This window comes from Trachypithecus francoisi, unplaced genomic scaffold (assembly GCF_009764315.1).
Source record: "Trachypithecus francoisi isolate TF-2019V2 unplaced genomic scaffold, Tfra_2.0 Lachesis_group3, whole genome shotgun sequence".
NCBI lineage: Eukaryota > Metazoa > Chordata > Mammalia > Primates > Cercopithecidae > Trachypithecus > Trachypithecus francoisi.
The window spans coordinates 40,752,096-40,779,724 of NW_022681468.1; the positions used below are offsets into that span (position 1 = coordinate 40,752,096).

A 27,629-nucleotide genomic window follows, 5' to 3' on the forward strand; every position below is an offset into this window, starting at 1 on the left:
GAGTAAGTGAATAAATACCCACAAAGAACGGATACTTGTCTCTATCTCTCAGACCTTCCCCCAGTTGTCAAATTCAGGCTGCAACCTTAGAATTCCCCGTGAGGAAGAAATGGGGCTTTTACTTCCAAAGAAAGATAATTTGGCAACTAAATCCATCATGTAAGTACCCAGTTTCCCACAGAGTAGAGCAGGTAGAGAAGGAATCTGGAATGCTGAACTCTGTCAATGTTCGGGATCCCAGGAAGGTATAAAAGGAGAGTAACAGAAGAGGACGAAAGTCAGGGATAGCATTCTCAGCAGGGTGGGAAACATGGTAATGAGAGGAAGACTATAAAGAAAAAGCAAAGCGCTGGGCGCAGTGACTCACGCCTGTAATCTTAGCACTTTAGGAGGCCAAGGCAGACAGATCACTTGAGGTCAGGAGTTCAAGACCAGCCTGACCAACATGGTGAAACCTGAGGTCAGGAGTTCAAGACCAGCCTGACAAACATGGTGAAACCCCGTCTCTACTAAAAATACAAAAATTAGGCCGGGCGCGGTGGCTCAAGCCTGTAATCCCAGCACTTTGGGAGGCCGAGACGGGTGGATCACGAGGTCAGGAGATCGAGACCATCCTGGCTAACACGGTGAAACCCCGTCTCTACTAAAAAATACAAAAAAACTAGCCGGGCGAGGTGGTGGGCGCCTGTAGTCCCAGCTACTCCGGAGGCTGAGGCAGAATAGCATGAACCCGGGAGGCGGAGCTTGCAGTGAGCTGAGATCCGGCCACTGCACTCCAGCCTGGGCGACAGAGCGAGACTCCGTCTCAAAAAAAAAAAAAATAGCCGGGCATGGTAGTACATGCCCGTAGTCCCAGCTACCTGGGAGGCTGAGGCGGGAGAATCATTTGAACCCAGGAGACGGAGGTTACAGTGAGACAACATCGTGCCATTGCACTCCAGCCTGAACAACAGAGCGAGACCCTGTCTGGAAAAAAAAAAAAAGAAAGAAAGAAAAGCTTATGAAATTCCTTTTAGCAAGTAGTAAGTGCTGGTTAGAATGAAAAACATCATATACTGAGTGAAGACATTAGTTTTAGTTGAGCCATTGCCATTCACCCTTGGACAAATCACACCGCTTTTCTGGTCTCCAATGATTTCCTAATCCGCAGGATGGAATGCGGGAAGTGGGCTGGATTTTTAAGAAATTCTAGGACTGGTGCGGTGGCTCACGCCTGTAATCCCAGCATTTTGGGAGGCCGAGGTGGGTGGATCATGGGGGGTCAAGAGTTAGAGACCAGCCTGACCAACATGGTGAAAGCCCGTCTCTACTAAAAATACAAAAATTAGCCAGGCGGGGTGGCACACGCCTGTAATCTCAGCTACTCGGGAGGCTGAGGCAGGAGAATCACTTGAACCTGAGAGGTGGAGGTTGCAGTGAGCCAAGATTGTGCCACTGCACTCCAGCCTGGGCAACAAGAGTGAAACTCTGTCTCAAACAAACAAACAAACTAGCTGGACATGGTGGCACGCCTGTAATCCCAATTACTTGGGAGGCTGAGGCAGAAGAATCGCTTGAACCCAGGAGGGAGAGGTTGCAGTGATCTGAGATCACGCCACTGCACTCCAGTCTGGGTGACAAGAGTGAAACTCCATCTCAAAAAAAAAAAAAAAAAAATTAGCTCGGCGTGATGGCAGGCACCTGTAATCCCAGCTACTCGGGAGGCTGATGTGTGAGAGAGAATTGCTTGAACACAGGAGGCAGAGGTTGCGGTGAGCCAAATTGGACACAGCAAGACTTCATCTCAAAAAAAAAAAAAAATAGATCTTAAGGCAGCAGCTACCATGTGTAAAAAAAAAAAAAAAGATAATGAATCATATATACATTAATTACTGATCATTAATACAACATATATTGAATACTTATTATGTGCCAGGAAGAATTCTAAATGATCATCTGTTAGGAACCCCTTTAATTATACTGACATCCCAGTGACCTAGACATGACTTTTACTTAACATCTGAGGAAAACTTTGGCACAGAGAGGTTAATTAATTTGCTTAAAACCACACAAGTAGTAAGGCACGAAAGAGGGTTTCTAGGTGTTTAGGATATAGACAAAAATAAGACAATACATGTATTTGCCCTTATGGAGTTGATAAACATATTTAATTTACTCTCCAATCAACCAAAGCATATTCAGTGAGCACCTGTTCTCAGTGCCGGAAGGTGCATTATAGTTGCAGTAAATTATCTACACTGTTATTATGCGCTGAATTATCTCTTCACAGTCCTTCTAAAAGGAAGATTTTTATATCAAAAAAAAAAGCCACTGGAAAAGGAAGTTCGAATACAGGCAAACAAAAAAGAAAAGTCAAGCAGAAATATAGTTTAGCAAGCCACATTTGAAAAGCACTAAGCAATAAGTATTGTGATTTCTTTTTTTTTTTTTAGACAGAGTTTCGCTCTTGTTGCCCAGGCTGGAATGCAAAGGCGCACCTCGCTCACTGCAACCTCCGCCCCACCCCCAGCCCCGGGTTCAAGCGATTCTCCTGCCTCAGCCTTCCAAGTAGCTGGGATTACAGGTACCTGCCACCACACTTGGCTAATCTTTTGTATTTTTGGTAGAGATGGGGTTTCACCATGTTGGATAGGCTGGTCTTGAGCTCCAGACCTCAGGTGATCCACCCGCCTTGGCTTCCCAAAGTGCTGGAATTACAGGCATGAGACACTGGGCCCAGCCTTTTCACCACCAATGACTTTGTAATTCACTCAAAAACCTCTATTACAAAGTTAGGAGTTACAGGACAATTACAATTTAGTAACTGCTGTGACTGGCAACAGTTACTTAAATAACTGGTGATGTGAAAGGTCCCAAGAGCAAACTCAGTAAGGTCACACAGAATATATCTTTCCCTCCTTCCTCTACTAGAGGGAATGTATCTTTCCCTCTTCCTTCTACTCTCATTTTTCCTCACCAGTCACCTCCCAGACAAAAAGCTGCCAGTGTTACTTCCTGGGAGTAAAGATGGCAACGATACCCACTAATTAAGCAATCAGATGTCCCGCAAGGGTGGAACTGGCAGAGGTCAAGTGAACTGCAGAATATTCTCAGGACTCAGGAGCCAAATTAAGTTTCAAGTAACTCTAGGACCAGGGCACAGAGATGGCTGTTAGAGAGAAGCACGAGATTGAAGAGAAAGGAAAAATGTATTAGATTTCACTTAGCATATGATAAGACCATGATATAATGGGAAAAGCTATGAGCTGGAAGGACCCTCTGTCATTATGAGCCTTGTGGTCTTGTCAAGCCTTGTCACCTCACTAGTCTCCATCTACTCACCTCCAAATTAACGGGAACTAAGTAGGTTGGATTTCTGAGTTCTGACTAGGGGGTCTCCAGGAAGCCGCAACTACCCTCTCTCTCGGCAGAAAGTCACCAGCAGCTGCGCGTTTGGGAGTATAGTCGGCACAGGACTTTTCCCCAAAGCACAGGAGCCAGCGGCTTACAGCCACTAAGCAGTCCACTTGCAAACGCAGGTTGTGCTTGGGATCTCCTTTGGCTGCAGGTCTTCCGGCACTATGGGCCTAACTCTTTCGTTACAAGTGTCCCTCCCGCAAAAAATGGGTCCGGGGGACCTGTACACCCTCAGAGCCCTCGTCCACAGCCCCACACTCAACAACAATGTCAGGTGCTTACGCGGAGATCTCCTTTCCGTTCAGGATTTCTGCTGGCGCCATAGCCTTTATTAGTCCGCTGCCCACGATGGACACCACCAATATCGAGGTTCCAGTACCTCCGCAGCCAAGCAGGACAGCCCAACCCACGTGCTTAGGGACTGGCCGGGGCGGGGGGATCACACTACTGCGCCTGCGCCCCTGCCAGCTTCTTGGCAGACGCGGCGGCGCATGCGCAGCCCGGAAGGCCCTGCGTCCCTTAACCAGCTGAGAGCTAAAGGGTCGGGGCCTGAGGGACGGAAGAGAGAGGGGAAGATGAAGAAAATCGGTGATGAATGGCTGGCGGATATAATTGGCGGAAAGAAAGAGCCAGTCCACAGTGCGCCTTTGCATTCGGCGGGAAACCCGGCCGAAGACTAAGCTGGAAAGGACTCCGGTACCCGGCCCCAATTCCAGCCAATCAGGGAGTAGAGTTACGGGGCGGGGCTGGGGCGTGACAGTCTCGCGGGAGACAGTTTGGCGGGTTCGGGAGGCGCTTCTCCAGTATCCGCCCAGTCTTTGGGGGAAGCGGTGGCGGGGTCTCAATCGCCTGGCTTCCAGGGAGTTTTGGGCGGGTCCCCACGCTGGAGCGTGGCGGGCGCTGGACTCGACCGCACATGTGAAACTGGAGAGCTTGGCGCGCCTTCATACTTTGTCACACACCTACGCCACCAGACTGGGGTCGGGCCCCTCCGCGTTCTGCTCTGGAGGGCCTGGGTCTGGGCCCAGTACCGGGCTTTTAGAATCTCCTCAGCTGAATCTGACGCTCAGCCCTCGGTGAAGCGCAGCCCGCTGTTTCAGGCCCCTCCGAGCTGGAAGGAGTGTCATAGCTGGGGCGCTCATGGCCTCCTCGGTGTTGGGGTCACCCCGGGTTTGCCAGGGCTCAGGGAGGGTTGTAGTCTAGATTTTGTCACCCCCACGTCCCCGCCCCGCAGCAGGTCTGGGGTTGGAGAATCCACGCGGGCTTCATAAGCTAGATGCCATTTGGCCCTCGAGGAGGGATGCTCCCTCCCCTTAGGCGTCCACGCTGGAGAAGGAATAAGATGGGCGATTGCCTGGGGAGCCTGACAGGGCGACGGCAGCTGGGATACTGGAAAGGACTGGCCCCTTGAGTTACTGAGTCGGATGAATGTAGCTGCTGTGCTGGAGGAACCGCGCTCAGGTTACAGTCATCCCAGTATGGTCCTGAAGATGCGTGGTTCAGGTCACTTAGGACTTGACCAGATACCGGGTTTCTTTTACAGGCTGTTTCTGATGGTGGCCTGTTTCAACTAATAGCAGAGCTCATCTAAAACTTTTTTTTTTTTTTTTCTGAGACAGAGTCTTACTCTGTCGCCCAGGATGGAGTGCAGTGGCGATTTTGGCTCACTGCAGCCTCCGCTTCCTGGGTTCAATCTGTTCTCTGCCTCAGCTTCCCGAGTAGCTGGGATTACAGGCGCCACCTAGTTAGCCCGCCACCACGCCGGGCTAATTTTTGTATTTTTAGTAGAGAGAGGGTTTCACCATCTTGGCCAGGCTGGTCTTGAACTCCTGACCTTGTGATCCACCGGCTCGGCCTCCCAGAGTGCTGGGATTACAGGCGTGAGCCACCGCACCTGGCCTAAAACTGATTTTTTATTAATTTGGGGGCTTTTAGTATTTTTTTCTTATTTCTAAATTCTGAGGTTATTTATAGTAGCCCCATATATGGGATTAGATAATCTCGTGATTTTCTATTTCTGGTAATTATTTCTTATATATATATATTGTTTTTGTTTTTTGTTTGTTTGTTTTTGAGACAGAGTCTCGCTATGTCACTCCGGCTGGAGTGCAGTGGCAGGATCTCCGGTCTTTGTAGCCTCTGCCTCCTGGGTTCAAATGATCCTCCCACCTCAGCCCCCAGTAGCTTGGACCACAGGCGCCTGCCACCATGCCAGCTAACTTTTCCATTTTTGATAGAGTTGGGGTTTCACTATGTTGACCAGACTGGTCTTGATCTCAAGAGATTAGTCTGCCTCGGCCTCCCAAAATGCCAGGATAATGGGCATGAGCCAGCGTGCGTGGCCTTAAAGTTACTATTCTTCAAGTTTGCACAAGTGATATGTTAAAGGCACAGACTTAGTAATATAATGATGTTATAATAATAACCCTAAAACACACTGTCTCGCGTTGTACCTAAACAGATGAAATTAAGAAGAAAATTGAAGGAAATGTTTCTGGTAAATTGCAGATAGTGAATCTTTTGTCTTATACTACCAAATAGATATTGACTATTCCAGCTTTCTTATTTGTTGAGGAAGATGGCAGAAACCCCATTTTTTTTTTTTTTTTTTTTTTTTGAGACGGAGTCTTGCTCTTTCGCCCGGGCTGGAGTGCAGTGGCCGGATCTCAGCTCACTGCAAGCTCCGCCTCCCGGGTTTTACGCCATTCTCCTGCCTCAGCCTCCGGAGTAGCTGGGACTACAGGCGCCCGCCACCTCGCCCGGCTAGTTTTTTGTATTTTTAGTAGAGACGGGGTTTCACCGTGTTAGCCAGGATGGTCTCGATCTCCTGACCTCGTGATCCGCCCGTCTCGGCCTCCCAAAGTGCTGGGATTACAGGCTTGAGCCACCGCGCCCGGCAGAAACCCCATTTTACAGAGAGGGTTAGACTTTGAAGGATAACACCCAAAGCTGCATAGTTGTAGCTGGTATAGGCCCCAAATCTGATGTTTCATCTCTAAATCTACTGCCTTTACCATCTCAACAGGCTGGGTTTTGACAGTATGTATGTATGAGTTGCAAAAATCATTCATTCATGGAGCAAATAATTATTGAGTGGCCACTATGCCAACAGCACTGCTGTTAGATGCTAGCGATACCCCAGTAAACCAGCAAAATTTCTGCTCTTAGTTCATATTCTGGTAGAGGAGACAATGATCAAGTAAAGAAATACATAGGCTAATTTTAGAGATGATGACATGCTATGTTTTAAAAATAGGCAAGCTAAGAGTATAGGCAGTGATGCTGGGAGGTGGGAGAGTGTTGTCTCAGAAATGTGCTAAGAGAGATTTCTTTGGGCATCCGACCTGAGCAGAAACCTTAATGAAGAGAGGAACTTGGAATGTAAAAGAAAGAAAGCAAGGATTTGCTTTGAGCACCTGGATAGATGGGATTGCCATTCACTGAGGTGAAATAAGGTAAAATGTAGAAGGACTAGGTTTTGGGGTTAAGATTATGAATTCAAGGCTGGGTGTGGTGGCTTACACCTGTAATCCTAGCACTTTGGTTGGCCGAGGCAGGTGGATCACCTGAGGCCAGGAGTTCAAGACCAGCCTGGCCAACATGGTGAAACCCCGTCTCTACTAAAAATACAAAAATTAGCTGGTCATGGTGGCAAGTGCCTGTAATCCCAGCTACATGGGAGGCTGTGAGACAAGAATTGCTTGAATCCAGGAGGTGGAGGTTGTGGTGAGCTGATATTGCACAACTGCAGTCCAGCCTCAGTAACAGAGTGAGACTCTGTCTCAAAAAAAAAAGGATTATGAATTCGGCTTTAGACATTTTTAGATTTAGACATCCAAATGGAGAGAAGATATTTAAATCCATGAGACTGAACGAGATCCAACCAAGGGAATTAGTGTAGGTAGAAAGAGGACCAAAGACTAACACCTAGAACCTTTCAGTGTTCAGAATGCAAGGAGACAGGAGGAACCTAGAAGGAAGATTGCAAAGGAGAATCCACTTTGGGAGACCAAATATAGGAAGGTCACTTGAATCCAGGAGTTTGTAGAACAGCCTGAGCAACATAGCAAGACCCTGTCTCTACAAAAATAAAAACTAAAAAAACTTGCCTGTAATCCAAGTACTTTGGAGGCCGAGGTGGGCGGATCAGCTGAGGTCAGGAGTTCGAGACCAACTTGGCCAACACAGTGAAACCCTATCTCTACTAAAAATATAAAAATTAGCCGGGTGCGATGGCTGGTGCCTATAATCTCAGCTACTCGGGAGGCCGAGGCGGGAGAATCCGTTGAACCCGGGAGGCAGAGGTTGCAGTAAGCGAAGATTGTGCCACTTCACTCCAACCTGGGAGACAGAGCAAGACTCCATCTCAAATTAATTAATTAAAATTTTAAAAATTAGCTGGGCGTGGTGGCACGTGCCTATGGTCCCAGTTACTCAGAAGGCTGACATGGGAGGATCCTGTGAGCCTAGAAGTTGGAGACTTCAGTAAGCTATACTCATCCCACTGCACTCCAACCTAGGCAACAGAGCAAGACCCTGTCTCTTAAAAGGAAAGGAGAGTCCAGAGTGTTCTAAGGAAAACACCAAGGGCATCCCACCTTAGAAGACAAGTGAAGAGGCCTGGCATGGTGTCACACCTATAATCCCAGCACTTTGGGAGGCCGAGGCAGGCGGATCACTTGAGGTCAGGAGTTCGAGACTGGCCTGACAAACATGGCGAAACCCCTGTCTCTACTAAAAATACAAAAACTAGCCAGGTGTGGTAGTGCACGCCTGTAATCCCAGTTCCTAGGGAGGCTGAGGCAGGAGAATTGCTTGAACTCAGCGGGCAGAGATTGCAGTGAGCCGAGATCGTGCCACTGCACTCCAGCCTGAGCGACAGAGTAAGACTCTGTCTTAAAAAAAAAAAAAAACAGGGGCCGGGCGCGGTGGCTCAAGCCTGTAATCCCAGCACTTTGGGAGGCCGAGACGGGCGGATCACGAGGTCAGGAAATCGAGACCATCCTGGCTAATACGGTGAAACCCTGTCTCTACTTAAAAATACAAAAACTAGCCGGGCGACGAGGCGGGCGCCTGTAGTCCCAGCTACTCGGGAGGCTGAGGCAGGAGAATGGCGTAAACCCGGGAGGCGGAGCTTGCAGTGAGCTGAGATCCGGCCACTGCACTCCAGCCTGGGTGGCAGAGCAAGACTCCGTCTCAAAAAAAAAAAAAAAAAGAAAAAAAAAAGAAAACAAGTGAAGAATGTGTTTCATGGAAAAAGGGGTAATTAATTCTGTCAACTGTTGCAAATTGGTCAAATAGAGAATGAAAATCAATCTTTCACAGAGAATAGAAGGACAAAATATTTTTACCTAAATACTTATAAAGGCAGTTGCTAGAAAAAATGTTTACTTTTTGCAGAGGCCCCATTTTTACAGCCTTTTTGAGGGGTAATTTGATAATATCTATGAAAATAGCCAGTCGCGCGATCTCGGCTCACTGAAATCTCTGCCTCCCGGGTTCAAGCAAGTCTCCTGCCTCAGCCTCCTGAGTAGCTGGGACTGCAGGCGGCGCCACTACGCCCAGCTAATTTTTGTACTTTTAGTAGAGACAGGGTTTCACCATGTTGGCCAGGATGGTCTCAATCTCTTGAACTCGTGATCTGCCTGCCTTGGCCTCCCAAAGTGCTGGGATTGGTACAGGTGTGAACCACCATGCCTGGCCCGGAAGTTTTAAATTTGTATTTTCTTTGACATTATAATTATACTTCCAGGAATTTTTTTTTTTAACAGGATTTTACTCTGTCGCCCAGGCTAGAGTGCAGTAACACAATCATAGCTCACTGCAACCTTGAACTCCTGGGCTCAAGTGATCTTCCTGAGTAGTTGGGACTATAGACACATGTCACCACCCCTGACGCCAGCCTCCGTAATTGCTGAGGCAGTTCCTTTTTTTGAGATGGGATCTTACTCTCTCACCCAGACTGGAATGCAGTGGTACGATCATGGCTTACTGCAACTTCAAACCTGGGCATAAGTGATGCTCCTGACTCAGCCTTCTGAGTAGTGGGTACCACAGGGACATACCACCATGCCCAGCTAATTTTTAAAATTTTTTTTGTAAATACAAGGTCTCACTTTGTTGTCCAGGATGGTCTTGAGTTGCTGGGCTCAAGCAATCCTTCCACCTCAGCCTCCCAAGGTGCTGGGATTATAGGCATGAGCCACTGTTCCCAGCCAAAAGTTAGAGATAATTGCATGGCATCTTAAAGTACTGAAAGAAAAAATACTGACAACCCAGAATCTATGCTCAGTGAAATTATCCTTCAGAATTGAAGATGAAATAAACATGATTTCAGAAGAAAAAAAAAGAAAACATTTATTGTCAGAAGAACTACACTATTAAGAAACACACCAGGCAATTTTTCAGGATGAAGGAAAATGATCCTTAGTGGCTACAGAGAACTGTAGGGTAGAATAAGGAGTAAAGAAAGGGTAAATAGAAATTCGTACTGACAGTTAATTTAAAAAATTCTATACAATTTATAATATATGAAAAAGTAAAATATATATCAAAAGTACAAGGGCAAGAAATGGTAGATGAAGTTATGCTATCATAAATATTTTATTTAGGGGGTACCACAAAAGTATTAAAGTAGAATGTAATAGACCGGGCATGGTGGCTCACACCTGTAATCCGAGTACTTTGGGAGGCTGAGGAGGGTGGATCACTTGAGGTCAAGAGTTCAAGATCAGCCTGGCCAACATAGTGAAACCCACCTCTACTAAAATTACAAAAATTAGCCAGGTATGGTGGCACGCATCTGTAATCCAAGCTACTTGGGATGCTGAAGCACAAGAATAGCTTGCACCTGGGAGGCAGAGGTTGCAGTGAGCCAAGATGGTGCCACTGCACTCCAGCCTGGGCAGCAGAGTGAGACTCTCAAAAAAAAAAAAAAAGAAAGAAAAAATAAAAAAGTAGAATGTAATAAATCAAATATGCATTATGTAATCACAAAATCCAGCTTAACAACTAAACAATAATTTAAAAGATATTAAAAACTTAATATGGAAGAAAAATGAAATTAAAAACTTTATTAATCCAAGGCCAGACGCAGTGGCTCATGCCTTTATGCCTGTAATCCCAGCACTTTGGGAGGCCGAGCCGGGTGGACCACTTGAGGCCAGGAGTTCCAGACCAGCCTGGCCAACATGATGAAACCCCATCTCTACTAAAAATACCTGGGCAAAGTAGAGCATGCCTGGCCAGGTGCAATGGCTCATGCCTGTAATCCCAGCACTTTGGGAGGCCAAGACGGGCGGATCAGGAGGTCAGGAGATTGAAACCATCCTGGCCAACATGGTGAAACCCCGTCTCTACTAAAAATACAAAAATTAACTAGGCGTGGTGGCACATACCTGTAATTCCAGCTTCTGGGGAGGCTGAGGCAGGAGAATTGTTTGAACCAGGGAATCAGGTTGCAGTGAGCAGCGATTGCGCTACTGCGTTCCAGCCTGGGCAACAGAGTGAGACTCCCTCTCAAAAAATAAACGAACAAACAAAAACTTTATTAATCCAAATTAAAGTGGTAGAGTAGTAGTAAAGGAACAGAGAATAGATGGGAAAAACAATAAATAACATGATAAACCCGACAATTTCAATAATTACTTTAAAGATAGATGGCATTTTAACTGCCCAGTGGGTTCACGTTGCCCGCTGCCTAGACAGAGACGATTTCTCAAGACAGGGCGATTGCAATAGGGAAAGATAAATTCACACAGAGCTGGCTGTGCGGGAGACCAGAGTGTTATTATTACTCAAATCTGTATCCACAGAGCATTCTGCCTTCAGAGTTTTTAAGGACAACATGGTGGGTGGGAGGAAGCCAGTGAACCATGAGTACTGATTGGTCAGAGATGAAATCATAGGGAATGGAAGCTGTCTTCTTGAGCTGAGTCAATTCCTGGGTGGAGACTACAAGATCAGATAAGCCAGTTTATGGTGGTGCCAGCTGACCCATCAAGTGCAGGGTCTGCAAAATATCTCAAGTACTGATCTTAGGAGCAGTTTAGGGAGGGTCAGAATCTTGTAGCCCCCAGCTGCATGACTCCTAAACCATAATTTCTAATCTTGTGGCTAAGGTTAGTCCTACCAAGACAATCTAATCTCCAGGCAAGAAGGAGGTCTGCTTTGGGAAAGGGCTGTTGTCTTTGTTTTAAACTATAAACTATAAAGTAAGTTTCTCCCAAAGTTAGTTCAGCCTACACCCAGGAATGCACAAGGACAGTTTGGAGGTTAGAAACAAGATGGAGTCAGTTAAGTTAGATCTCTTTCACTGTCTCAGGCATAGTTTTGCACAGGCGGTTTCAGTATAGTCATTTCAGTACAAGACAAGATTTTTTAAAAAAGAAAACTAATGCTTAGCATTTTCAAGAAACATACTGTAGGCCGGGCACAGTGGTTCACTCCTGTAATCCCAGCACCTTGGGAGGCTGAGGCGGGCGGATCACAAGGTTGGAGATCAAGACCATCCTGGCTAACACGGTGAAACCCCGTCTCTACTAAAAATACAAAAAAATTAGCCAGGCCTGGTGGCGGGTGCCTGCAGTCCCAGCTACTCAGGAGGCTGAGGCAGGAGAATGGCATGAACCCAGGAGGCGGAGCTTGCAATGAGTTGTGATTGCACCACTGCACTCCAGCCTGGGTGACAGAGCAAGACTCCGTCTCAAATTAAAAAAAGAAGGAAATATACTGTAGCCAGATGCCACCTATAGTCCCAGATACTTGGGAGGCTGAGGCAGGAGGATAGCTTGGGACCAGTTTGAGACCAGCCTGAGCAACATAGCAAGACCCTGTCTCCAAAATTTAAAAACGTTTAAAAAGAGATATATTTTATATATAACAACACAGAAAGATGTTATTAATTTTTTTTTTTTTTTTTTTTTTTTTTTGGAGACGGAGTCTGGCTCTGTCTCCCAGGCTGGAGTGCAGTGGCCGGATCTCAGCTCAGTGCAAGCTCCGCCTCCCGGGTTTACGCCATTCTCCTGCCTCAGCCTCTGAAGTAGCTGGGACTACAGGCGCCCGCCACCTCGCCCGGCTAGTTTTTTGTATTTTAAGTAGAGACGGGGTTTCACCGTGTTAGCCAGGATGGTCTCGATCTCCTTACCTCGTGATCCGCCCGTCTAGGCCTCCCAAAGTGCTGGGATTACAGGCTTGAGCCACCGCGCCCAGCCTCCTGTCATATTTTCAATGGAAACAGAATGATTAGAAAAGTGCAGCGGAAAGGTTGGGGAAAAGAAATGTGACTTCTTTCACTTATACTTTCACAGTATTGAAATTGTTATTTAAATTGTATTCTATAACCATAATTAAGTCTTTATAAGCTTTTCTTTTTTTTTTTTTTTTTTGAGATGGAGTCTTGCTCTGTCGCCCAGGCTGGAGTGCAGTGGCCGGATCTCAGCTCACTGCAAGCTCCGCCTCCCGGGTTCACGGTATTCTCCTGCCTCAGCCTCCGGAGTAGCTGGGACTACAGGCACCTGCCACCTCGCCTGGCTAGTTTTTTTGTATTTTTTAGTAGAGACGGAGTTTCACCGTGTTAGCCAGGATGGTCTCGATCTCCTGACCTCGTGATCCGCCTCCCAAAGTGCTGGGATTACAGGCTTGAGCCACCGCGCCCGGCCTAAGCTTTTCACTTAATGATCTTAGCATTCATTGACGATCTTTGAATTTTTTTTTTTTTTTTTTTTTTTGAGACGGAATTTCGCTCTGTCGCCTAGGCTGAAGCGCAGTGGCGTGATTTCGGCTCACTGCAAGCTCCGCCTTTCAAGTTCACACCATTCTGCCGCCTCAGCCTCCCGAGTAGCTGGGACTACAGGCGCCCACCACCAAGCCTGGATAATTTTTTGTATTTTTAGTAGAGACAGGGTTTCACCGTGTTAACCAGAATGGTCTAGATCTCCTGACCTCGTGATTTGCCCGCCTCGGTCTCCCAAAGTCCTGGGATTACAGACGTGAGCCACCGCGCCCGGCCGGTCTTTGCCTGAATCTTATTTCAAAAGGCAAGGCATTTCAAAACGCTGATTTTTAAAATTTCTATCATTTCTTATACATTTATTACCTCACACTTTTCTGTAATGAGTTTACCCTTATCAAATGGGACTCTGGTTAGCTGCCCCTCTAAGCTAATTTTCTTGTGTTCTCGAAGCAGTTTCTCCATAACGTAATTTCAATACCTCTTGCTGTTCTAGTTTGCTCTTCTGAGTATGTCCTTGTCTTACTTATGTGACTGACTCTTTCTTTTTTTTTTTTTTTGAGATGGAGTTTCTCTCTTGTCACCCAGGCAGGAGTGCAATGGTGACATCTCTGCTCACTGCAACCTCCGCCTCCTGATTTCAAGCCGTTCTCCTATCTCAGCCTCCCAAGTAACTGGGATTACAGGCACCCACCACCACACCCAGCTAATTTTTGTATTTTTAGTAGAGACGTTGGTCAGATTGGTCTCGAACTCCTGACCTCAGGCGATCCACCTGCCTTGGCCCCACAAAGTGCTGGGATTACAGGCATGGGCCATGGTGCCCAGCTGTGACTAACTCATTCCATTGAGGGTCTTTTCTCCTGAAGTTTTGTGCTATTTTATATTTCAAAAGAAGGGGAATAGATGTCTCAGTATTAAATTTCAAACAGGAAGTTTAATCTGTATATTGGCTTATTTAGGATAAGAGTGAAGCTATCCTGGCCAAGAACTTTGAGAGAGACACCACTTTTCAGTCTGAAGGACCAAAAAATGAGTAGAAAATTTGGAATAAATGTCAACAAGATTTGAACCCTAAAGAAAAACAAGCATCTGAATTAGACCTCCATATTCATTCAGCTGGGAAACTAAAACTGTGCAGTCCCAATATCAGAATTTCCTTGGTCACTTGGCTACTGTGTGACAGTATTCTTCTGCATGACGGCATTGTCTCTCTACCAACTACAGAGGAGGCTGGTAAAGAGAGGATTCGGAAAATTGGTGCAAATAAGAAATCTTGGAAATCTGTAAGTATATAGATATAAAAGTTATTCTTTCCAATTTGATTCTTTTATGATGTAGACTTTAATATTAGTCGATTTAGGAAACTCTGTGGCTCTGAATTATAGTTATAATTCTATTTTTACTATTACAGTGAAAGAAGAGAAGAGGCTGTTCATTATTATATTGGAGGTAGTGCAGCATGTTTATTAAGAGCGTGGAGCCCCAGCATGAAGCCTAGCTCTGCCATTTGCCAGCTGTGTGCTCTTGGGCAGATTACTTATCCTGTCTGTGCCTCATTTTCATTTGTGACGTGGGGGACGGTGTGTAGTTCCCACCTCACAGAGTGATTGCAGAGTTAACACATGATAAATGCTTAGTTTAGTATAAGTTCAATAAAAATCAAAATGGGCCGGGTGTGGTGGCTCACGCCTGTAATCCCAGCACTTTGGGAGGCCGAGACGGGAGGATCACGAGGTCAGGAGATCGAGAACATCCTGGCTAACACGGTGAAACCCCATCTCTACTAAAAATACAAATGTTAACTGGGCATGGTGATGTGCACCTCTAATCTCAGCTACTTGGGAGGCTGAGGCAGGAGAATCACTTGAACCAGGGAGGTGGAGGTTGCAGTGAGCTGAGATTGTGGCACTGCACTCCAGCCTGGGCAACAGAGCTAGACTCTGTCTCAAAAATAAATAAATAAATATACATTTTACTAGTTTATTTTGGTTTATATATAATGAATATATATAGTATGTTTATTAAATCTGCACCCTACTTTCTCTTTTCCCTTCTTAAGTTAATGTGCTTTTTTTTGTCTTTTGTTTTTAAATCGGAAAAGGAGTAAGTACTATTAAATGTTTCTCTGGCCGGGCGCGGTGGCTCAAGCCTGTAATCCCAGCACTTTGGGAGGCCGAGACGGGCGGATCACGAGGTCAGGAGATCGAGACCATCCTGGCTAATACGGTGAAACCCTGTCTCTACTTAAAAAAATACAAAAAACTAGCCGGGCGACGAGGCGGGCGCCTGTAGTCCCAGCTACTCGGGAGGCTGAGGCAGGAGAATGGCGTAAACCCGGGAGGTGGAGCTTGCAGTGAGCTGAGATCGGCCACTGTACTCCAGCCTGGGTGGCAGAGCAAGACTCCGTCTCAAAAAAAAAAAAAAAAAAAAAAAAAAAAATGTTTCTGTAGCTTGTCCAATAGATTTTTATAAGAAATGTTGTTTTCACTATGTTCTATGTATTTTTGTAATTTTAGTGTTGATTTCCATTTTTTGAACTGAAGGTATTTAGAATTTTTGCTTGTTTGTTTTTGTTTTTGGGACAGAGTTTCACTCTTTTTTTTTTTTTTTTTTTTTTTTTTTTTTTTTTTTTTTTTTTTGAGACGAGTCTCGCTCTGCCACCCAGGCTGGAGTGCAATGGCCGGATCTCAGCTCACTGCAAGCTCCGCCTCCCGGGTTTACGCTATTCTCTGCCTCAGCCTCCCGAGTAGCTGGGACTACAGGCGCCGCTACCTCGCCGGCTAGTTTTTTGTATTCTTTTAGTAGAGACGAGGTTTCACCGTGTTAGCCAGGATGGTCTCGATCTCCTGACCTCGTGATCCGCCCGTCCGGCCTCCCAAAGTGCTGGGATTACAGGCTTGAGCCACCGCGCCGGCCGAGTTTCACTCTTGCTGCCCAGGCTGGAGTGCAGTGGTGCAATCTCGGCTCACTGCAACCTCCGCCTCCTCCCAGGTTCAAGCAATTCTCCTGCTTCAGCCTCCCTAGTAGCTGGGATTACAGGTGCGCACCACCATACCCAGCAAATTTTTGTATTTTTAGCAGAGACAGGGTTTCATCACCTTGGCCAGGCTGGTCTCAAACTCCTGACCTCAAGTGATCCACCTGCCTCGGCCTCCCAAAGTGCTGGGATTACAGGCGTGAGCCACTGCACCCAGCCTAGAATTTTTTTTAACCTTTACACACACACACACACACCACACACACACACACACACATTTCATAATCAAATATACCAAGAGTATTTTATTGAAAAGGAGCAGCCCTCTTCTGTACTTCTCTTTTTTCCCAGAGGGAGCTCTTTTTAACTCTTTTAGCTGTTTCTGGTAGTAACTTCCATTTTCCTAAATAATTTTAAACCACCTTATCTTGAGTTATCTATATTAGACATATTGTTGATTTCCTGTTATCTGATAGATGAAATTTCATCTCTCTTTTTTTTTTTTTTTTTTTTTGAGACAGAATTTCATTCTTATCACCCAGGTTGGAGTGCAGTGGCACAATCTCGGCTCACTGCAACCTCCGCCTTCCGGGTTCAAGTGATTCTCCTGCCTCAGCCTCCCAAGTAGCTGGGATTACAGGCATGCATCACCAGGCCTAGCTAATTTTGTATTTTTAGTAGAGACGGGGGTTCCTCCATGTTGGTCAGGCTGGTCTCGAACTCCCGACCTCAGGTGATCTGCCTGCCTTGCCCTCCCAAAGTACTGGGATTATAAGAGTGAGCCACTGCGCCCAGTCTGAAATTTCATCTCTCTTATACCACTTTCCTACCTGCTCCTTTCTCATCTTCCCAATATGGTTATATTGATATTTTAAGCTAAATGCATAATCAGCATTTACATTACCATGATACTAAATGTTTACAGAAGCGTGAAGTACTATATTCTTGGTACATTTTCTTTATTGTATTGCATTTTATTTTTCCTGTAGCTAATACCTTCCTTATATTTTCATACATTTAATTTTCAGCATTCATTTATTAAGGTTTTTTCCTGCCCAAATCTGTATCAGATGATCCTTTAGTCTGTAAAAATCTCCCATTTTTTCTCTCCCAAAGTTCTTCATTCCCTTGCTTCAGTCTGGATTTTGCTCTGTGGGCCTGGGCACATCTATGATCCTGTGACTTTCCTTCTCTAATCTCCTGGTTAGGTTTCATTGTTTGCCAAATCACATTTCTTCCTCTTTTTTGGTTTCCTTTCTTATTTTACTGGAACACATCCTCCAATGGCTTCCTAAGAAATGGTGCCTTGTAGAGAGACATTTTTTGAGGTCCTTGTGTGAATGACAATGTCTTTGAATCATCATACTCAATTGATAGCTGGGTTTAGACTTTATTTTCAAACATAGACTCCATTGTCTTCTAGTCTCTAGGATTGTTATTGAGAAAAATGTGCCATTTTGATTCTTGTTCCTTAATACGTTATTTTAGTTCTTTTAATTGATTAAAACATTTACTACACTTTTTTTGTAATAACATTTTAGATAACTAATTTTTTTCTCATGATTAAATTAATTCAGCTGGACATGGTGGCTCACGTCCGTAATTCCAGCACTTAGGGAGGCTGAGGTGGGTGGATAGCTGGAGCCCAGGAATTTTAGATCAGCCTGGACAGCATGGCAACACCCCGTCTCTACAAAATATTCAAAAACTAGCCAGGCGTGGTACACACCTGTAGTCCCACCTACTGGGGAGGCTGAGGTGGGAGGATGGGTTGAGAATGGGAGGTCGAGGCTGCAGTGTGTTGTGATTGCACCACTGCACTCTAGCCTGAGCAACAGAGTGAGACCCTGTCTCAAAAAATAAAAAGATCATGTGTATTAGTGAAGATTTGTAAAGTAGAAAATAATAGAAATAAAATTGAAATCACCAGTACTGCCACCATTTTGCTATAACTAATATTAAATATAGGTACATTTCCCTCTGGTTATTTTCCATGTATATTTTTATCATAATCGAGTTATGCATAGTTTTTCTTAATCCTACTTTTTTCATTGACTACATCATTGTTATTTTTTCTTTTTTCTTTTTTTTTTTTTTGAGACGGAGTCTCGCTGTGTCGCCCAGGCTGGAGTGCAGTGGCGCGATCTCGGCTCACTGCAAGCTCTGCCTCCCGGGTTCACGCCATTCTCCCGCCTCAGCCTCCGAGTAGCTGGGACTACAGGCGCCCGCCACCACGCCCGGCTAATTTTTTGTATTTTTTTTAGTAGAGACGGGGTTTCACCATGTTAGCCAGGATGGTCTCGATCTCCTGACCTCGTGATCCGCCCGCCTCGGCCTCCCAAAGTGCTGGGATTACAGGCTTGAGCCACCGCGCGCGGCCTATTTTTTCTTAATAAATATTTTTGAAAACCTAATTTCTGGGGAATAATCTATTATGTAATAATTTTTCTTTTTTGACATTTGCATTGTTTCAGTTTTTTCTATTATGAATAATGTTGTAAAGAATATTTTTGTGGGCCAGGTGCGGTGGCTCACGCCTGTAATCTCAGCACTTTGGGAGGCCAAGGTGGGCGGATCACCTGAGGTCAGGAGTTTGAGACCAGCCTGACCAACATGGTGAAACCCTGTCTCTACTAAAAATAAAAAAATTAGCGAGGCATGGTGACAGGTGCCTGTAATTCCAGTTACTAGGCTGAGACTGGGGAATCACTTGAACCCAGGAGGCGGAGATTGCAGTTAGCCAAGATTATGCCATTGCACTCCAACCTGGGCCACAAGAGCAAATCTCTCAGATATTCAAAAAGAATATCTGAATATCTTTGTGGCCGGGTGCAGTGGCTCGCGCTTGTAATACCAGCACTTTGGGTGAGCAAGGCAGGAGAATTACTTGAGCCCAGGAATTTGAGGAAAAAAAAAAAAAAGCTGGGTGTGCACACCCTGTAGTCCCAGCTACTCCAGAGGTTGAGATGGGAGGATCACCTGAGCCTGGGAGGTCGAGCCTGCAGTGAGCTGTGATAACGCCACTGCATTCCAGCATGGGCGACAGAGCAAGACCCTAACTTAAAAAATAAAATAAAATAAAGAATATCTTTGTGTGAATCTTTTTTTTTCCACCCCCCGAGACGGAGTTTCACTCCTTCGCCCAGGCTGGAGTGCAGTGGCGCAATCTCGGCTCACTGCAACCTCTGCCTTCAATCAACCCTCAAGCAATTCTCTTGCCTCAGCCTCTCCAGTAGCTGGGATTACAGGCACCTGCCACCACGCCCAGTTAACTTTTGTACTTTTAGTAGAGATGGGGTTTCACCATGTTGGCCATGGTCTCGAACTCCTGACCTCATGATCTGCCCACCTTGGCCTCCCAAAGTGCTGGGATTACAGGCGTAAGCCACCGTGCCCGGCCCATGTGTGAATTTATCCACATGTTTGATTATTTCTTTATAATACATTCCTAGAAAAGTTGAACTAATCTATACTACTGCTTGGTACTTATAAAATCTATTTCATTGTACCCTTGGTAGTCCTGAGTCATCACTTTTATTGTCATATTTTATTTTCCTGATTATTTTAATAATGCATATTTATGGTGAAAAATATTTTACTTATGGAAGTATTGTTAAATCTGCAGTGTGTTAGTCTGGAGTGGATGTGGTATTATGCTAGTGCAGAATAACATCTTAAAGCACAATTTTTTATTTCAATACTGTTTTTTTTTTTTTTGAGACGGAGTCTCGCTCTGCCGCCCAGGCTGGAGTGCAGTGGCCGGATCTCAGCTCACTGCAAGCTCCGCCTCCCAGGTTCACGCCATTCTCCTGCCTCAGCCTCCCGAGTAGCTGGGACTACAGGCGTCCGCCACCTCGCCCGGCTAGTTTTTTTTTGTATTTTTTTTAGTAGAGACGGGGTTTCACCATGTTAGCCAGGATGGTCTCGATCTCCTGACCTCGTGATCCAACCGTCTCGGCCTCCCAAAGTGCTGGGATTACAGGCTTGAGCCACCGCGCCCGGCCTTCAATACTGTTGATTTCTGCAAAGGAAAACTCAGGGACTAAGCATTCCCAGATAGACAAGCTTAGCAAGAAGTTCAGAAAGCTAGAGAAAGACAACATGCAACAAAGGTTATTGAATATTTGGCGGAATTTGCAGATTGCCACAATGCAAAAATTGGAGAAGAAAATTCAGAAACTTCAGAAACAGCTCAGTGATTTGAAATTGTCAAATAAAAATATGAAAACCCAGCTGACAAAAGTAAATGTCCTTAAAGTAAGTAAAGGAAGTGAGGCTTTCAGAAATTCACTTAAGCTTTGGTCTTTTACCATTTTAGCAGCATGCTGTTCATTGAAGTAAAAAAAAAAATTAATATTAAAATTATTTTACATACATACAAAGAATATATATAATATTAAAGCATATAGAATAAAATTGGAATTGGAATTCACCACTCATTTTAAGAAACAAATATTACCAGGCCGGGCGCGGTGGCTCAAGCCTGTAATCCCAGCACTTTGGGAGGCCGAGACGGGCGGATCACGAAGTCAGGAGATCGAGACCATCCTGGCTAACACGGTGAAACCCCGTCTCTACTAAAAATACAAAAAACTAGCCGGGCGTGGTGGCGGGCGCCTCTAGTCCCAGCTACTCGGGAGGCTGAGGCAGGAGAATGGCCTAAACCCGGGAGGCGGAGCTTGCAGTGAGCTGAGATCCGGCCACTGCACTCCAGCCTGGGCGACAGAGCAAGACTCCGTCTCAAAAAAACAAAAAAAAAGAAAAAGAAACAAATATTACCAATACAATTGAAACCCCCATATATCCATATATCCTTCTCCTTATTTCTCAGTGATAGTTGGTATTCTAAGTGTTATGATTACAAATCCCTTGTTTTTTGTTTTATTATTAGTATTATTATTCTTTTTGAGATGGAGTCTTGCTGTGTCACCCAGACTGGAGTGCAGCAGCATGATCTTGGCTCACTGCAACCTCTGCCTTCCAGGTTCAAGCAATCCTCCCATCTCAGCCTCCCAAGTAGCTGGGAATACAGGCGTCCGCCACTATGCCCAGCTAATTTTTGTATTTTTAGTAGAAACAGGGTTTCACCACGTTGGCCAGACTGGTCTCACACTCCCGACCTCAAGTGATCTGCCTGCCTTGGCCTCCCAAAGTGCTGGGATTACAAGTGTGAGCCACCACACCCAGCCTGTTTTTTGTTTTAGTTTTACTTGTGTCCCTTATTGGGGTAATAGTTAAAAGTTATAGTCATTTTGGGGGCTCTTCTTTAGACCTTCTCCATATCAAGCTTCAGTTATGCTATTTCAAAAATTATGCCTTAAGCCAAACAGGCACTAAATAACTGATCAAATGATATGCCAGTTTATCAGCAATATTTCTCTTACTGAAATGCCAGTTATGTTCTGTTTTTCTGTATTTGATTAATGTAGGGCTTTAAGACCTTTGAGGATGCAGGAAACATGTTAAGACTATTTAAATCCCAAGTGGCCAGTTAATAAAAGTGCTAAGTAATAGTTATTGATGAGCACGATGGTGGGGAAATGTCTTAGTTTAGAAATTATGTAATGTTTTTCTTTTCCATATATCTCTCTCTTCACAAAAAAAGAAAGAAAAGGAAAGGATGCAAGAGTTATCATAACTGTTATTTAGAAGAGATCTAATCATACTTATCTCCTTCCTTTCCCCCATCTTACATGCTGTCACAGGACAAAACAATTGAAAGCCTCAGGCAATCTTTAGCAAATGTTGAAACGATGAAAGAGAAGGTAGTTGTGAAAACAGAAAACTTGAAAACTGCGTTAGACTCTGCAGAGCAAGAGGCAAGATCAGACAAAGAAAAGACCCAGCAGATGTTAGGTACTGTCACTTCTGAGCCCCCCACAGCAAAGAGCACACCTGAAGAAGTATCAGGACAAGAACAAGAGGTTTTTTTTTTTTAAACAATAAAATTAAAATTAATTTAGTTGAAGTGATAAACACCCATGCCTACTTAGACTGTAACTAACTGGACAAAAGGGAATATTGGCTTATGGAATCAAAGATGAGTTAAACAATCTAACCTCCAGGGAGATGGAGATGCACCTGGGCCCCAGGATCAGCACCTGGAACCTACAAACCCTTTCTCAGCCGAGCGCGGTGGCTCATGCTTGTAATCCCAGCACTTTGGGAGGCCGAGGTGGGCAGATCACGAGGTCAGGAGATCGAGACCATCCTGGCTAACACGGTGAAACCCCATCTCTACTAAAAATACAAAAAATTAGCCAGGTGTGGTGGCGGGCGCCTGTAGTCCCAGCTACTCGGGAGGCTGAGGCAGGAGAATGGCGTGAACCCGGGAGGCGGAGCTTGCAGTGAGCCGAGATCATGCCACAGCACTCCAGCCTGGCCGACAGAGCGAAACTCCGCCTCAAAAAAAAAAAAAAAAAAAACCCTTTCTCATGGTCGCTTCTTGGCATCTATGTGTCAGCTCATCCATCTGACTGCTGGTTGCTTTTCTCCATGACAGGAAACATGGTCACTGGCAACCATAGAGATTTATATGGAGTTTCTTGACAGGACAGAGAATCCCAAGAAAGGGTCTTATTGGCCCAGTTTAGGTCAAGTGTTTATCCCTGCTAAACCCACAGTGGCTAGGGATTGGATATATGATTATTTTATATACTCTAACCAGTGACCAGGAGGGTAGAGTTCTATGACATCATGTGTCATCATGTGAAGCTCAGGGGAAACCATATGTGTCATTTTCTGTGTCACTGTCTAAGAGAATAGAGTAGTGCTTCTAAACTTGCTTAGATTTTCACTATACTTATAAAGCAAATATTTTGAGAGAAATTTTTTTTTTTTTTTGAGACGGAGTCTCTCTGTCACCCAGGCTGGAGTGCAGTGGCCGGATCTCAGCTCACTGCAAACTCCGCCTCCCGGGTTTACGCCATTCTTCTGCCTCAGCCTCCTGAGTAGCTGGGACTACAGGCGCCCGCCACCTCGCCTGGCTAGTTGGATTTTTTTGTATTTTTAGTAGAGACGGAGTTTCAACGTGTTAGCCAGGATGGTCTCAATCTCCTGACCTCGTGATCTGCCCGTCTTGGTGTCCCAAAGTGCTGGGATTACAGGCTTGAGCCACCGCGCCCAGTCTTGAGAGAATTTTTAAAAGGCTAACTGATCATTAAGGGCAATTTTTAAATTATATGTCACATCTCCATATATTAGTTGCTTAGGAAACTTATACCTTAAGATATGCTTAAAACATAAAGTCATGATATTAGCATTTCCCTTTTTTCTCTCCTTAACAGCCTCGACCTCCTGAGCTAAAAGCAATCCTCTCACCACAGCCTTCTGAGTAGCTGGGGCTACAAGCGTGCCACCACCACACCCGACTAATTTTTGTATGTTTCGTAGAGACAGGGTTTCACCATGTTGCCCAGGCTGGTCTCAAACTCCTGTGCTCAAGCAATTCTCCTGCCTTGACTTCCCAAAGTGCTGGGATTACAGGTGTGAGCCACCGTGTCCAGTTCTTTATTTTCAGTCAAATCTGTTTTCCTTTGGTCACCTTGTAGTTCACTCTTCACTTTTTAGATGATTTTGTGTTTTCTCGCCGGAGTTAAACTCTCACATCTAGGTATCTTGGACATCTTTTTTGTTCATTTCTATTCTGAATTATTACATTTCTGATTCAAAATAAAGTTTTTCCCCCATTCTTGTAAATCCTTTTAAAATTGATATTTAATTTTTTTCAGGGTGTTGTGTCAAATATGAGTTCTGTGTTTCATGGCTGTTTTTTGTTGTTGTTGTTGTTGTTGTTTGTATTTGTTTTTTTTGAGATGGAGTTTTGCTCGTGTTGCCCAGGCTGGAGTGCAGTGGCATGATCTTGGCTCACTGCAATCTCTGCCTCCTGGGTTCAAGTAATTCTCCTGCCTCAACCTCCCAAGTAGCTGGGATTACAGGCGGCGCTACCATGCCCGACTAATTTTTGTATTTTTAGTAGAGACGGGGTTTCACCATGTTGGCCAGGCTGGTCTTGAACTCCTGACCTCAGGTGATCCAACTTCCTTGGCCTCCCAAAGTGTTAGGATTACAGGCGTGAGCCACCATGCCCGGCCAATGGCTGTCTTTTGGGAGTATTTCTTTTTTTTTTTTCTTCATCACCTGAATGGTTTAGATGATAGTGCGTTTTTCTTTTCTTCTTAATTTTATGTGAATATAATTTGCTATTTCTGTATTCATTTTCAAATTCCTTGAACTGCTCTGGTCTTCAGCATAGCTGGTAACCTCAGGGTAGCTGGAGGGTACTTTAGGGTAGCTGGAGGCAGGGCTTACTCACTAGGTTCCTTAGCTCAATACCACCCTCTTCTGTTGGCACAATGAGTACAGTTTCTAAAGTTTACTAGATCAAGCCTTTCATTTTGGGAGTGAGGTATGATGTCTGATTCTGTAATACTGTCTCATTTGCATAAACTTCTTAATTTCCACTGTTTGCTTTTTGCTTTTCCTTTATTACCAACCCTCTAAGGAACACCTCACCCAACTACCTCCCTCTCCCCTCAGAAACCTTGCCCCTACAACTGCCATTTTTGGTCTCATGTGCTTCCAAGAGCCTTGCTTTTCTTTCATTTGTCAGTGTTCTGATCCACCAGATCTCAGATTTGTTCTCGGTATTTCACCATTTATGAACTGTCTTGTTTCTAGGGGTAAGGTTGTCTGTGTTCTATACCGGTGAAAATTAGCTGCACCTTCCTCTGCAGCAGCCTCTGCTGGTTTAGAATATTTATTTCCCCACTTACATGCAAATTGAAGTTTGTGGTATTCTCTAGTTTTGCTTTAGGCATGATTTACAGGTAGTTTTTATTTGATCTATGTGTTGATCACTATGGTTTTTGAAGGATGGGTAGAGAAATGTGTATTTAGGGGATTCAGCAAATCGGAAGTCCAAAATGTAATTACCTTATGGATGAAAAATAACAAAATAAGCAGCAATAAAATTAAGTTTACTCTATAAAAGTGTAAAAACAAGAAAAAATTGGCCGGGCGCGGTGGCTCAAGCCTGTAATCCCAGCACTTTGGGAGGCCGAGACGGGCGGATCACCAGGTCAGGAGATCGAGACCATCCTGGCTAACATGGTGAAACCCCATCTCTACTAAAAAATACAAAAAAGTAGCCGGGTGAGGTGGTGGGCGCCTGTAGTCCCAACTACTCAGGAGGCTGAGGCAGGAGAATGGCATAAACCCGGGAGGCAGAGCTTGCAGTGAGCTGAGATCCGGCCACTGCACTCCAGCCTGGGCGACAGAGCGAGACTCCATCTCAAAAAAAAAAAAAAAAAAAAAAACCAAGAAAAAATTTAAATGCAAAGGAAATTTTAAATAGAGTTATTGTAATAGAAGAGACCATTTTTCTAGCTTAAAAATACTGTTGGAAAGTAGAATATATTATATTTAATAATGTTTGATAAGACTAAATTTCTAGTATCAATTCTTTGTACATAATACATGGGTGACCCAAACTAATAACATATCTTTATTTCTGTAATTTTTTTGTAGCTCAGTGACTTTCAAGAAACTATTCTCAGCTACTCAGGAGGTTGAGGTGGAGGTTGCAGTGAGCTGAGATCGCGCCATTGCGCTTTAGCCTGGGTGACGGAGTGAGACTCTGTCTCAAAAAATAATAAATAAATAAAATTGAAAATTTAAAATAAAAATGGAAACTGCTCACCTTTCGAGGTAGTTTTAGATGCACCCAAGATATCCTCTGTGGGAACAAGTCAGAAGCTGGACAGGCCTGTGGGAGTCAATGCCTGTTTCAGAGAGCTCTTCAGCATGGGAGGGCTGAGGTTATATTGGACCTTACAGAAGTAACATTTTGGAATGAAATAATTATCTTGAATACTCATTCAAGGGATACATGAGAATCACTTTCCAAATGGCCACAGCCATGATTCCCAAACTGTGTGCCAAGGCACACTGGTGCACTGGAAGGATCTCAGCATGCCATGGAATATTTTGATTTTATTTATTTATTTATTTATTATTTATTTATTGAGGCGGAGTCTCGCTGTGTCACCCAGGCTGGAGTGCAGTGACGTAATCTCGGCTCACTGCAACCTCCGCCTCCCGGGTTCAAGTGATTCTCCTGTCTCAGCCTCCTGAGTAGCTGGAACTATAGGCGCCTGCCACCACGCCCAGCTAATTTTTGTATTTTTAGTAGAGACGGGGTGAAGGGGTGGCCTGCCCCTCCACACCTGTGGGCGTTTCTTGTTAGCTGGAACGAAAGACTTGAGAAAAGAAATGAGACACAAAGTATAGAGACAGAAAAACTGGGCCCAGGGGAACGGCGCTCAGCATACAGAGGACCTGGTCTCTGAGTTCCCTCAGTATTTATTGTTCCCTCCGGCACTGGTCTCTGAGTTCCCTCAGTATTTATTGACCATTATCTTTACCATCTCGGAAAAGGGGAAGTGGCAGGATAATAGGATCATAGTAGGGAGAAGGTCAGCAGAAAGACATGAATAAAGATCTCTGTGACAGGAATAAGTTTAAGGAAAAGTGCTGTGCCTTGATATGCATATGCAAACATCTCCATAAACATTTTTAGTGCATAAAGAGCAGCATCGCCGCTAGCAAATCCCACCTTCAGCCCTAAGGCGGTTTTCTCCTATCTCAGTAAATAGAACAAACAATCGGGTTTTACACCGAGAGACTGTTCCATTGCCCAGGGAAGAGCAGGAGACAGATGCCTTTCTCTATCTCAACTACCCAGAGGCCTTCTTTCCTCTTATACTAATCCTCCTCAGCACAGACCCTTCACGGGTGTCAGGCTGGGGGACGATCGTCTTTCCCTTCCCACGAGGCCATATTTCAGACTATCACATGGGGAGAAACCTTGGACAATACCTAGCTTTCCTAGGCAGAGGTCCCTGCGACCTTCCGCAGTGTATGTGTCCCTGGGTACTTGAGATTAAGAGAATGGTGATGACTTTTAACAAGCATGCTGCCTTCAGGCACTTGTTTAACAGAGCACATCCTGCACAGCCCCAAATCCACTAAACCTTGAGTCACCACAGCACATGTCTCTTGCAAGGACAGGGTTGCGGGTAGGGTCACAGATTAACAGCATCTCGAATACAGAACAAAATGGAGTCTCTTATGTCTACTTTTTATATAGACACAGTAACAGTCTGATCTTTCTTTCTTTTCCCCCACAACGGGTGTTTCATCTTGTTGGTCAGGCTGGTCTCGAACTCCTGACCTCCGGTGATCCACCCGCCTCAACTTCCCAAAGTGTTGGAATTACAGGCATGAGCCACCACGCCCAGCCTGAATATTTTGATTTTAAAGGGAAACACTGTAATATTTGACATCTGTCAGGAGGGTACATGAATACTAGCTTCAACATTAGATCACCCTTCATTCTTTTTCTTTTTTTTTTTTTGAGATGGAGTCTGGCTCTGTCGCCCAGGCTAGAGTGCGGTGGCCGGATCTCAGCTCACTGCAAGCTCCGCCTCCCAGGTTTACGCCATTCTCCTGCCTCCGCCTCCC

At 44.9% G+C, this 27,629-nt stretch overlaps 1 protein-coding gene and 1 long non-coding RNA gene across 3 annotated transcripts in view; one reads left to right on the top strand and one right to left on the bottom strand.

Moving 5' to 3' along the window:
* The window catches only part of MTHFD1 (methylenetetrahydrofolate dehydrogenase, cyclohydrolase and formyltetrahydrofolate synthetase 1), a 73,266-nt gene extending 69,154 nt beyond the window's left edge, over window positions 1–4,112 (bottom strand). Inside the window, exon 1 of one of the 2 annotated variants that reach the window (XM_033187754.1) lies at window positions 3,679–3,794. Coding sequence is in view for 1 of the 2 variants with exons in the window: in XM_033187753.1 (XP_033043644.1) it covers window positions 3,679–4,049 (371 nt within the window). In the remaining variant the exon portion in view is untranslated. Of the gene's footprint in view, window positions 1–3,678 lie in introns of both variants that reach the window. The other variant, XM_033187753.1, reaches the window with a different exon arrangement.
* LOC117069481 lies at window positions 3,956–26,068 on the top strand. The gene is made up of 3 exons (XR_004431561.1): window positions 3,956–4,092; window positions 14,089–14,412; window positions 25,635–26,068. It is a non-coding gene; the product is annotated as an uncharacterized LOC117069481 (long non-coding RNA).
* Window positions 26,069–27,629: the final 1,561 nt, after the last annotated feature.